We start from the raw sequence: 13499 nt of genomic DNA on the forward strand, positions 1-13499 counted from the left end.
GAAGGAAGCAATCGCCTTCCTCCTCGCTGTCGAGCATGACATTAACAATGCTCACTCACTGTCAGTAATTAAGTATCTGCACCATGGGGAAAGTTAGCGTACCTTGCCTCCTTTCCACCCAGCGTTCCAGATGCGTTAGTTCTGCTAAGTTAAGTTAAGCTAAGTTTCAATTACCGCACCTAACCTTACTTGTTTCAAGTATATGATTTAACTTTAACTATCCGGAAACAAAACAAATTCAATCAAACCAAAACCGCCCTAGCAACAATGGCGGGAATCAATCCATTAAGTGGTCCCATGTGCTATTGTAAACACACGTCGCGGTAATAGTGATGGATTGCCAAACTGTTGCTAGCCATGTAAAGCCGGTACACTGTCCGACCTGTCGGTTGTATTTAAAGGTGTATACGATGAAACCCGGCCACGCATGATGTGGTAAATCTTTTAAATGAATGTACATTTTCAAGCAGCAATTTTCCCTTAATAATTTGTGGTTATGAAAATTTTCCAGTTTAGCTATCAGCACGCCTCTACAAGCGTGTGCTAACAGCGTGCCTTACCAGCACGTCTCCAGACGCGTGTTAACTGCGCGCCACTCCAAACGCGTGCTATCTGCTCGCCTTCCTAAGTGCGCGCTACCTGTGCGCATTCTCCACGAAGACTCCTCTTATTCCGGATTTTCTACCAGAATCAGTCTTGTTAGTGTGTTATATTGACGTTTTACTTCTTGTCAAGCCTGTAAATAAAGAACCTACCCCTTTTACTTCTCCCTTTTTCATTTTCTCTCACTCTTCTTCCACTCTTTCATACTTCCTGCTCCGTTACGCACTCCTTCACATACTTGAAGGAGGACGTAACGTGACATAGGTATAGCAGTTTTTGATCCTAAATCGCTCGCACTTTATTCGTGTTTCGCTCTTAAAAACCGAGTGCAACGTGGTTTGCAAAAAAAAACGATAAAATAGAAGCAGTCGGAATATTTGTGCATAAACGTAGCAGTTTAATAACCGTTTTTTCTGTTTAGTGCTCAAAACACTTTCAATTTATAGTTTTAAGTTTTGAAATATCTAACCTCAAAATTGCGCCTAGTCGGAAAGTTCGTCATAAGTTTAACGGAAGACCGTCATATGCCGTCTTGCATTAAACCAGAAGTTGCCAACCTCTTGAGGTATTCTTGGAGGTAGGTACCACTTATAGTGAAGAATATGCCGAGTAAGTATAAAGTTATAAACATAGTGTGGCAGTTTTTGGCTCATGATTTTTCAGGGTTTTTTTTTGTATTGTTTTGGCGATTTGCTTCAAATGATTTATTTATTTAGATTTGCATCACCACCCAAAGGCTATTAAGGATGACTCACGTTAGACCGGGCCGTGTCCGGACCGGAGCTTCCGGCGCTTCGTTTTCTATGGAAAGCCGTGATCACCTGTCATGTCATAGAAAAGTAAGCGCCGGAAGCTCCGGTCCGGACACGGCCCGGTCTAACGTGAGTCATCCTTTACTGATTATGATTTAAGAGTCCGGTGTCGATTTTAGTCGCAAAAATGTAAAATTGATAGATTTAGTCCGTGAAATTTTACACCTTTTGTTACCTAATTCAAATAACAAGTACTGGTTTCTATTAGCACGTCTTCTTATCTTACCTTTTATCAGATCAATTTTTTGAAAACAGACTCACTAAATTAGTAATGTTTGCTTTTCTGATGGACGTTTAGGTAAACGCGCGTAACACTGAATTTGTCGCTCTTATTTGTAAATTTCGTAATGTTTGAACTGCTAAACATGGTAATTTTGTATTACACATATCCTGTACTTGACGGTTATCAGACTACATTTTTATTATTATGACTTTGAAGTAGTGTAAATGAAAGTTAGACGAAATAAATTTTCTCCAGAAATTACTTCAAAACAAGTGACAATTTCTCTAAAAATCGACTTAATTTCAACGTAATTTTGATACCTAAAACAATCTACAACATTTGCTGAAACTATTCTTATACATCAATTTGTATAATTTACCACCATGATTTTTTGATGAATTTTTAAAAACTGCCCCTTCTCTTCATGCATTACCGGTGACGCATGCTCGCGACCTCATTATTAAAAGGCAAGATGAGAAGACGTGCTAATAGAAATCAATACTTGTTATTTAGATATTACGTAACAAAACGTGTCTAATTTCAACGACTAAATCTATCAATTTTACATTTTTGCTTCAAAATCGACTACGGCCCCTTAAAAAATGAAAAAAAAAAAAAAACTATTTTTATGTGGTTGTGAATTAGTGATAGCACCAGATTTTTCTCGGATTAAAGCATATATAGGTATTTGCCTACTAGGTTTTTGCCTAAATATTTATTTTTCTAGGCGGTACTATTTGGTATACGGTAGTATTTGTAGGTAAATAAAAAAGTAAGGAATAAATTGACATAATATGCTTTTTTCTAGCTTTGATAAATCCACATGCGAAGCAAAACAGGTAAAACAGCTTGCAGTCATGCGGCGTCTTATTTTTACAAACAACACAAATTCTAGAAACAAGAACCGTGGTCTCAATTATAAATAACAGCCGGGCTAGCACATGATTATCGCGAGAGTATCTCGCCGCGACATAGACTACCCGTCCCCCTTTAATTCATACAGTTAGTAAAAGACGGTTAGTCTATCTCGCGGCGAGATACTGTCGCGTTAATCATGTGCTCGGCTTACAGTTTCCCTTAGAACCCCTTTGTTGTAACAAAAGTTTCCTTTAATTTCCTTTGCAAAGTTATCTAATTTCTTGATCTGTTCAAATCGTGAGCTTTGTAACTTTGAAAAGTAGATACTGAGCTACGTCCTGTAAATCAATAAAGCTCGAAGCTGGAACTTGGGAGAGAGTAGCGAAAAGACTATTGTACCAAGTTTTTTTTTAATACTAAGTCGGTGGCAAACAAGCATACGGCCCGCCTGATGTTAAGCAGTCTCCGTAGCCTATGTACGCTTGCAACTCCAGAGGAGTTACATGCGCGTTGCCGACCCTAACACTCCTCTCCCTCCCCGAGTTCTGGCAACCTTACTCACCGGCAGGAACACAACACTATGAGTAGGGTTTAGTGTTATTTGGCTGCGGTTTTCTGTAAGGTGGAGGTACTTCCCCAGTTGGGCTCTGTCTAGATCTGGAATGACATCCGCTGTCCTGTGCCCTACCACACAAAGAGAGAGGTCATTCACAGTGCCCATGCCTCTCTTTACTACGTCTAGTTTAAGGACATACCCGGGTCCAAGTTTAGGGTAGCTTTGTTTAATGTCGATAAGACAGAATAATTCCTGTTATTATATAGTTAAGGCCATGATACAGTGCCGAGAAGGTATATATGATATGATTTTCCAATCTTCCTTTTGTGTCAGCCGTGCTGATTTTCAATTATTTATTTTATTTGATTTAATCTTTATTGCACATAGGAAAACACATTGTACAAAAGGCGAACTTAATTCCATAAGGCATTCTCTACCAGTCAACCTTTAGGCAAAGCAGATAAGTTGTAGGCGGTGCAAAAACATGTGGAATACATGATACAATTAGGTAGATACTTGTACAAACATAATACTATCATAAGAAATACACAAACATAAACATACATATATACCTATGTAAATAATATTGCTACAAATACATACATACATATGAAATCAGATGAACTTACAAAGTAAAAACATTAAGATTTACAGTACTATCAGCAAAGTGCTCACTTAAGGAATTATCATCGTGTACATAGTATAGGATCCGAACAATTCAATGTTTTAATAAGATACCTACGTAGGTAATTATGTTCAAATAATCATTAAATTACTACAATGAAAATCAACAAAAGTTATGGTATATAACCGATATGTTTCATTTCAATGACGCCCAGATATTGCAAAGTATTAGTGCTCATCTATTTTAAGGGTTCCGTACCCAAAGGGTAAAACGGGACCCTATTACTAAGACTCCGCTGTCTGTCTGTCTGTCCGTCTGTCACCAGACTGTATCTCACGAACCGTGACAGCTAGACAGTTGAAATCACAGATGATGTAGGTATGTTGCCGCTATAACAACAAATACTAAAAATAGAATAAAATTAATATTAAAAAAAACCGGCCAAGTGCGAGTCGGACTCGCGCACTAAGAGTTCCCTACCATTACACAAAAAACTGCATAAAATCACGTTTGTTCTATGGGACCACTTAAATATGTTTATGAAATTAAATGTTTTTTATATATTTGAGTTACTTGAATGAAAGTTAAATTGCGGTTTACGATTTATGACGTATTAATAAAAAAAACTACTTACTAGATCTCGTTCAAACCAATTTTCGGTGGAAGTTTGAATAGAATAGAATAAGATTTTATTCGTAAGCACAAACAAACAAGACATAATATAAAAGAAAACATAAAATAAGATTAAAGTGCCACGAAATTGCAATTGCAATTGAAATTGAAATTGTTTGCATGGTAATGTACATCATATATGTATGTATGTCTTTTAGTTTTATCATTCTCTTATTTTAGAAGTTACAGGGGGGGGGACACATTTTACCACTTTGGAAGTGTCTCTCGCGCAAACTATTCAGTAACACAGAAAGACAGACAGACATGACGAATCCATAAGGGTTCCGTTTTTTGCCATTTGGTTACCGAACCCTAAAAATGGGGCTCCCATAGAACAAACGTGATTTTGTGTCGTTTTTTGCGTACGGTACCATTCGTGCGCGAGTCCGACTCGCACTTGGCCGGTTTTTTTATTATAGGAAATGCTCAGGCGATTACCGTCGCTCAAAGGGGTTGTAAGTGCATTGCCGGAATTTAATAATAATAAACTTCTTTATCTTTATCTTATCTTAGTATTATTATATCTACGAATTATCTAGTATTTACGAATGACTCATGCAAGAATGGTCCGGATCCGGGCCGAGGCTACCGACACTTCGTTTTCTATGACGAGTCATTGGTGATCACGTGATCAGTGTTGGCCGAACGTTAATTGCAATTAACCATTAACCAGTACAAATTGAACCGTAAACCGTAACGGACGGTTACAATTTACGGTTCAATTTGTACTGGTTAATGGTTAATAGCATTAACGTTTCGGCCAACACTGCACTTAATGCTTTTTGTAGAAACGTCGAACGTCGGCCCGGATCCGGACCGTTCTGATGTGAGTCATCCTTTATGCTCTCAAAAAACAACGAAAACAAGTTGTTCTACACAAAATTTCCATAAAAATTTGCATTGCAGTTTTGATGAAAAAAAGATTATTACCTTATAAGGCTTAAGCATTTTCCTGAGTTCCCCACTCTCATTGAGCTTCTCCACGGTGTCCGCGTCCTGAAACAAGAGGCAATCCAATTAAAACTTGCTAATTACCACTTCTCTGTTAAGAGGGGGCTAACGCAAAATCGTAGATTGAATGGGGATTTATTTATTTATTTAAGTATTGTTACATACAAAATTTGTACAGCGTTACAGTAAAACTAATGCACTATAAAAATTAATGAAAAATATAAAAGAAAAAGTATATACAAGAAATGACGACAGACAACAAAACAATTTCAAGTGACATCCAGTTTCACAGTACGCCAGACATGTCCGACATATATTCGCCCAGGAAGTTGCAAAAATATCTCTTTCTGGTTCCCATGATAAGGGATTTTTTTTTATACCACGTCGGTGGCAATCAAGCATACGGCCCGCCTGATAGAGATACACATAGATTATTTTGCTCGGGGCAAGAGAAACAGTATTAGGATTTCCTACAACTCGTTCTCTAAATTTTTTTCTCTTAATCCATCTAACTTATACAAGTTTTTACAAAGGCAAATGTCATGAAAAAAAAATCACGTATTTAAACTAGACTGATTAATCAAGGTTAAAGTTGGCTTGATAGAAAAAAAATCGTAAATACATGTCTTATTTTTATTTATTTTCAGTTGTAGGTATGTCGTGACCAGATACTACAGTATTATTTTAGTATAAAATAGCTAGTGATAGACTATGGGCCAGTTGCACCAACCACAGTTAACAGACTGATCAAAGTCACGCAGCAGAGATCTATGAAACTTCCTATATAATAAAATACTACTACTACTTCCCATAGAATAAAATTATGCGAACGCTTTAACGGTGACAGACGGTAACCAACCCACCCTATCACTGACAGTGCCGAAGGATCTGATCCTGCAAAATTTTAAACAGAAGAATATTTTCAGAGTAGTTGAGATAAAAGGTAAAAATCCGTGCGATGGTGATTTATTTCGTCGTAAGTTTATTTTTTGTGCCAACCATATATTTTGTTTTTTTCTAATAGCCTGGGTTTATGACCCCTCTTAAGCTGCTGTCCGACCTGTAGCAATTAGCGATCGACTACATAGATAGGGAGCTAGAGAATTCGGACGGTCGTCATCCTGCTGCTGAATCTGTAAAATCGGTTCTGATTGCCTACACACATGCCAATTAGGACGATTGATAGTCGAAATCCCAAGTCGGCCTTTCGACGATGTGTGTTTAACCGTAGGTAATACATGACACAATATTAGTATTAGTATCTAATGGGTGTCTAACAGAGACAAAGACCCGTATTTCGATTGTAATGGTTATTAATGTGATAAGGATTTGTTACGGATACAGTATGTCAGAGTCCAAAGTGACATTTCTTGTCGAAGAAACATCATCAGTAATTTTCGAAACAGACAGATCAATTTTCAGATCTGATTTTTAGTAGACATTCGTTATTTTCAAAGTAATGCCAATACACATTAACCCTCACTGACCATAAAAAAGTATATTAATTTTAGCTTTTCTATTTTAGCGCTTATATTATAACACTTCTCAATATCATTATACCTGACTTTAACTGCCTTGATTCGCTCTTATTTGTTTTACTATAAAGCATATTTTTCGAGAGCCAACCCTCGTGTGATATGTCATATCAAATAAATAGGTTAAAAGTTGTTGGTATACAAATCGAGTCTCAATTGTGTCTGTGGGCGGTATGTTGACTCCACTACCTTTATTACTTCTTCAAAGAAGATTTCAAATACCTAAGCCATATGCAAAAAAGCCCAAGTCACTATATTGGTGGATCCCTGCCAGAGAATATTTTCAAATAGCATAAGTATCTACCAGTTTAGACAGGTAAGTTGTTTATGAAAAACCCTTTAATCGTACCTTAACCTGATCTTTCTAAGAACGCCGTGCTGATTAATTGGCAGAAAGAGAAAAAGTTCCTCGTTTGACGCAGATTTTCAGCATTTACAATACTACTTCGATCGTGGAATTTTTGTAAATAATATTTATACCTACCTACCGTTTAAATAGCCTAAGCGTCACATATTATAAGGGTCAATTCATATAAAAAAAACTGTCGAATATGTGGTCTTAGATTGCGCTGTTTATATTGTAAACAGAGGAGCATGTAAAGTTGTCATTTAACCACAAATGCACTACAGATACATGTTCTCTTTCCCCAATCATTATAGGAGAAACTGCTTTGTTACTAGTTTTCACTTCTGTCCGTCTGTCACAGGGTTTTGCGGAAGCTGTCTTGGTAACTTTGCGTGTATATTATGAGAAAAAACAACACGTTTTATGTAGAAATTCTGCATGAATACAACCGACCTTAAAATGCAAATAATGTACAGACGCATTTTATTTCCTGTGTTGCGACTTTTTTTCGGCGTTTAAAGCAGGTATAGAAAAGGAAACTCTTATACCTGGAAATCATCAGGAAATTCGCGTTTTGTACGGGACAAGTAGACAACTTCATGAAACACAATTTCATGAAATGCTGCTTTTAATGATTCACGGTCACTGCTAGACTTATATTTATCGACCGGGATATGAACCGTGATTACCTATTGTATTGTTTTCGAGCTCCCGTACCCGTGAACAAGATGCATGTAACTGCGTCGAAATATCGGGAGCTCTGTCTAGTATATCTATAATACCTATAACTCCTATTACTAACTGTTTTCACTCAACAAGACAAGACTTGAAGTCACAGCACAAAAACTAGCTGACGGATAGACTTTCTCAGGAGAAATGGTGGAAAGTTTAGTCATCTTAGTAGGTATGTCACTAATGCGAAATGAGGATGGTCACTAAGATTTAATCATGCTTGTAATAGCTTCTTGTCTTGAGGAAAGTGAAATAAATACATGTTTTTGTGGTAAAGATGGTTAAACTTAAACCAGAAACACATGGATCATAAATACGGTAGGTAGGTCATATTTATTTGTTAAAGTGTATTCTCGTTTTTAAAAACTTAGTAAAAATAGTCAGTAAGGTGAGTAAGCCTTTCTGCAGCAACACCGCGACATGTTGAATTCTTAAGAGCGTTTAAAAGATCTGTAGAGTCAAGACACTGCGTGTACTATCAAAATCGTTGCAGACTTGTCTTGGTCTGACTCTACCTACTTCAATATTCTCGCAAAAAAACTTAATAATGCTATCATTCTAGTTATGTTTTTATGAGAGATCAACTATGGTACAAATTAAATTATTGCTATTAAATATTTTGATTTGTTTTTAAGTACAGTCAGACTATTAGGTATATATAAATTACATATAAACGGAAAAAAACCTGTATCGGCACCGTGTCATTTACACAAAATATGATTTTGTAAATTTATGAAAATATGACGTGTTCAGTCTTTATTATTCTATCGTCTACTCAAGTAGGTACTCATACATATAGTCTTTAGTTTATGTATGTCACTTTGGTACAGCATAAAGGGGCCCACTGACGGACGATATCGGCCTGTCAGTTGTTCGGAACTGTCAAATTTCTGAACTAGATAGAAAAAGAACTGATAGTCAGTGGGCCCCTTTATAGAAAAGAAAATCTTCGCCAGTTTCACAAATTAACTGCTGAACAGATCGCTACATACATTGTTTGGTATATGTACCTACGAAGAAAATCTACCTACGATAATGTAGATTTCTAATTGCTTCTATCTGTATTTAATATTTATATATTCCGTATTAACATCATTTTAAATAGGCCTCAGTTATTTGACTGATAAAACTAATTGAAAAATGTAAATATATATCATGTAAGTATATATTTTATTTAAATTACTGTTTGCAATTAATATATTCTAATGGACAAACTTAAACCAAGCACCAAGTTAAACCGTCAGCCGTCTTTCAAAACTAAATCTCACTGGAGAGTAAATAAATAAAGTAAGATAGAAAAAATACGAGTAAGTAAGTAGTTTCTTAAGGTTTACTATAACTTTTTCCCTGTGATTGTAGCTCACGGATTTGCGAGCTTTGAAGAAAATCAGGTTATAAGTTTTGTTCATAATGTCCACTTGGACTGTACGAGAAGACATTTCCAACTTAATTTTATTGAACATTTTTTTGCACGTTATTCAAAATCCGAGGTAGCAAAAATTTATTTAAATATTTGTAATTAATATTTACAGCAAAAACTGCCGATAATCTGTATAATCCACAGAAAAATTAAATTCTTAATCTAAAGGGGATGGTTCTATATCGAAATCGCCGTTACTACACGTGCAAATCGACCTTGCCCGAGACTCGTGCTAGGCTAGTGCCCGCACTCCTTATTAGAAAATGGACAATTTCTCATTATACCCTTTCACACTTACACCCTTTTAGAACTTAAGGCATTGTTGGTATAAAATCCAGCACTCATGACCCTTCGTTTTATTACGCTGAGGTAATACAAAGGCTCACCATTAAATGGGCAAAGATTTAAATGAATTGTTTGCTGAGCGGGCGTTGTTTTAGTGATATTAATGGGTGGGTGTGGAATTTTAGGAAATAGGTTGATTAGGTTAGCATAACATAATGAGGTTGGTATGATATGATATTATGTTAATTATATTTGCTTTATATTTTAACTCTCAGAATGAGTAGACAGACACTAATATACATAATTATATCGTGGATATACAGTGTGTAAATCCAATATGGGCGATTATTTGAACGGTGGTTATCATATGACTTAAATAAGAGATTTTGCTTAGAAATACAATGAAAATATTAACCATTCAAAATAATTCGGCCCGCAATGTAATACACCACACAAGTTATGAGATACGAGCTTTTTAAAGTAACTGTCAACGCTGGTTGATGTCGTATATCGTAATGTCATATAATATGTCATTACGAGATGTTATGTCTCGTAATGTTTGCAGTATATTGCTGCTTGGTAAATTTTCGGTCCTATGCTAACCACCGTTTAAAGGTTTGCCCGTATTCAATTTACACGCTGTATGAACATTTCATGAGTGCGAAAGTGGCACACATACAAAATCTATGCAGGTTCTTTCCACCAAATACATCACGTAAATATGTAAATTAGGTAACAAAGTTTACCATGTTTCTACTTAACAATAATAATATACTTATAGGCATATTATTTGTACCATGTTATTTTTTATATGTATTTTTGTACAATAAAGAGTTTACTACTTACTACTAACTACTTCTACTACTTCATGTCTTTTGTCTCACGAACTTGACAATACCGCATTCAAGTACATCGATTTTCCAAAACCAATTTTGCAATATCGAAAGAGATGTTTTTTGTATTAGGTAATAAATTTAGCCGAAAATGCGAGTGTGGTCGCACATCCGCTGCAAATATTGTCTATGTCAGTCATCTGAGAGCGCACCAGCGACGCTCTCAGCGGTAAAACGCAGTCGCTGTGGCCGAAATCGGCTAGGAGATGATGATGATGATTAATGTGGAACAAACAAGTTAACCAAGTACATAGAGTTAAATCAAGAAAAGTCTGCAGAGATTTTGATAGCACACGTAATGCAGGTGTTATTTTAAACGTCAATCTTCTATGAAATTATGACGTGGCCCTGCGTGTGCTGTCAAAATCTCTGCAGACTGTTCTTGGTCTAACTCTATATTAATTCCTCGGGTCAGAGAAAAGTCGTAACCGCTTAAGCCGTCTGTAATATCCACTCCCATGCAGTGCATGTGTGCGTAGCATTGTAGATATCTGGAGTCTGGACTAGTGCAAGAAATAGAGTAGACCCTTGTAAATTAGGGTCCCTTTGTTTGACATAATTATTGAAAGTCATAATGTAATGATTGTCATATTATCATTAGTCATAATTCTGAAACCGTTAACTTTTCAGGATTTTGCTCAGGTTATCCTATAGATAGGTTAGGTGCGGTTAGGTTTTTTTTATGGCAATCCTGAAAAGTTACGCGTTTCTGAGAAAAACTAAATTATGACAAACGAAAATGTGGACAAACAATACATTATGACTTAAAACTATATGGGAAACAATAGAAACTCTTGTAAATTATATGACATGAAGAAAACTGGCCAATACACAAAAAAACGGCAAAAAAATCACGTTTGTTGTATGGGAGCTCCACTTAAATATTTATTTTATTCTGTTTTTTTAGTATTTGTTGTTATAGCGGCAACAGAAATACATCATCTCTGAAAATTTCAACTGTCTAGCTATCACGGTTCGTGAGATACAGCCTGGTGACAGACAGACAGCGGAGTCTTAGTAATAGGGTCCCGTTTTTACCATTTGGGTACAGAACCCTACTTGTTATGGTTTTTATACGACCTTGACGATCGTCGTGGTAATTGGCGTGCATCTCATTTCTTTTATCTAAACTGTAACAAGATGGCTCGGCTCCAGTTCGCGTATAAAAGTTTTTTTTACTGTTTTTTTTATACTCGTTAGTGCGCCATTTGATTTTTTCAGATTTTAAGAAAATTTACATATTTTTATTTCATGAGTAATTATCGCGGTACCGAAGACAATATTTTATTTAGTTGTATTTTATTGTGGAATCATAGCTCTGTGTATATAAAAAAAATACCAAAAATAATTAATTATGCTTTTAAACCGTTTGTTTTTCGGCGACACCCACACTAGATTAAGCCTGTATCGTGGGAATCAGGACTAAATAAAAGTCCGACCAAATTACTAAAAATATTTCTCTTAAGGGGCCCGTTAGCCCGGGCTGTCAGTTAAAACAAAAATTTGACAGTTCAGAACAACTGACAAGCCATACCATATCGTCCGGCGGACTGATAGTCATTGAGCCCCTTTAGAACCGATGGCCGCTAGAGCGGAGAGGGTTTTGTTTGTCGACTAGGCATTGGAACATGCAGCGTGGGAGGGCCTTTACATAGGGGGTGGCAATGAGTCAAGATAGCAGGAATTCGTGGGATGTATTTTCGTTGATATTACTTTTTTTCTATTTGGACTATTTTTGTTATTTTTATTTGCTATTGGTGTAATATAATCAGAGTAATCAGACAATCTTAGATGATGATAACAGGAAATCATGTATTTTTCCTTTGATATAATGAACTTTTAGTATTTTCTATTTGGACTATTTTTGTTATCAAAGCTTCCGTATTTGCTATTGTTATAATATTCACATGCAATGGCAGGATTCTAATCAATTTCAATGTCGCTTCCTATTTACAAGTTAAATTAGATATAGAAGCTAAAGTAATTGCGATTTTCAATGGGATTCTAACTGTAAACATGCTCGAGCTTTGCCATCTGACGAACTTGCGAACTGAAAATTTCGAAAGATATTGATCTAGGTATAGATCAATATCTTTCGAAATTAAAACCAGAAAGTAAAAAAAAATATAATAAAGATATATCGGCCTTAGCCGGTCCGATGGCAAGAGGCCGGATGGCATGACGTTGGTGCCTTGGCAGAAGGGTAAGTGCTTGCTTTGGGACGCTAGATGCGTCAGCACTTTTGCTGCTTCGCACATAAGTCGCACAGTAGGTTTAGCAGGGGCAGCTGCTGAGATAGCCGCTCTTAGAAAACGGGAAAAGTATGCGTGCTTGGGTAATTATTTGTTTGTTCCACTCGCGGTGGAGACCACTGGGTGTTGGTGCTCGGAGGCACGGGCTTTCTTTAGGGAGCTCGGGAGTCGCTTGCGTGAGAGGGGTCTGGATCCCCGCTCCGGGTCATTCCTGGTGCAAAGGTTATCTATTGCGGTTCAACGCGGAAACGCAGCGATCGTGTTGGGAACTTTTGCGCCTGGAATGACCCGGGGTGGGTTATTTGATTAATTGTTATTGTGCTTTTATGTTGACTGTTTTTTTTTTGTTTTGTAATTTAATAATTGACATTGTAATTGTATAAAGATATAATCGTTTCTTAAGATGAAGTTTTCAGAGTACTTGTTACGAATCGTTCGAAAATATACTCAGTTTCGATCCTGTATTCGTAAGGATAAATAGCGAATATTTGTATTAAAAATTAACTTCACAGTTTTATATTATATAATTTATTTTAACGTCTCAATATGTTCACATAATTAATTTAATTCATATTGCATGTTTTTTAACTAAAACATTCAATGATATTATAATGTAAGTCTCAATGTTCTGATTTTAATATGGCAATTTTGTATTCAAAACTTTGACAGTTAGGGCTTTCAAAAACTCACCATTCATTCTCTCGATTCCTAACGACAATTCACTTTGCCACTTTTT

General features: G+C 36.3%; 1 protein-coding gene across 2 annotated transcripts in view; it reads right to left on the reverse strand.

The window, feature by feature from the left end:
* LOC134747180 (glutaredoxin domain-containing cysteine-rich protein CG31559-like) overlaps positions 1–13499 on the reverse strand; it is a 121211-nt gene that overhangs the window by 1121 nt on the left and 106591 nt on the right. For both annotated transcript variants that reach the window (XM_063681765.1, XM_063681766.1), the window contains exon 4: positions 5280–5345. In XM_063681765.1, the coding sequence (XP_063537835.1) occupies positions 5280–5345 (66 nt within the window). The remainder of the gene's footprint in view (positions 1–5279; positions 5346–13499) is intronic.

Source organism: Cydia strobilella, chromosome 14 (genome assembly GCF_947568885.1).
Source record: "Cydia strobilella chromosome 14, ilCydStro3.1, whole genome shotgun sequence".
Classification (NCBI taxonomy): Eukaryota; Metazoa; Arthropoda; class Insecta; order Lepidoptera; family Tortricidae; genus Cydia; species Cydia strobilella.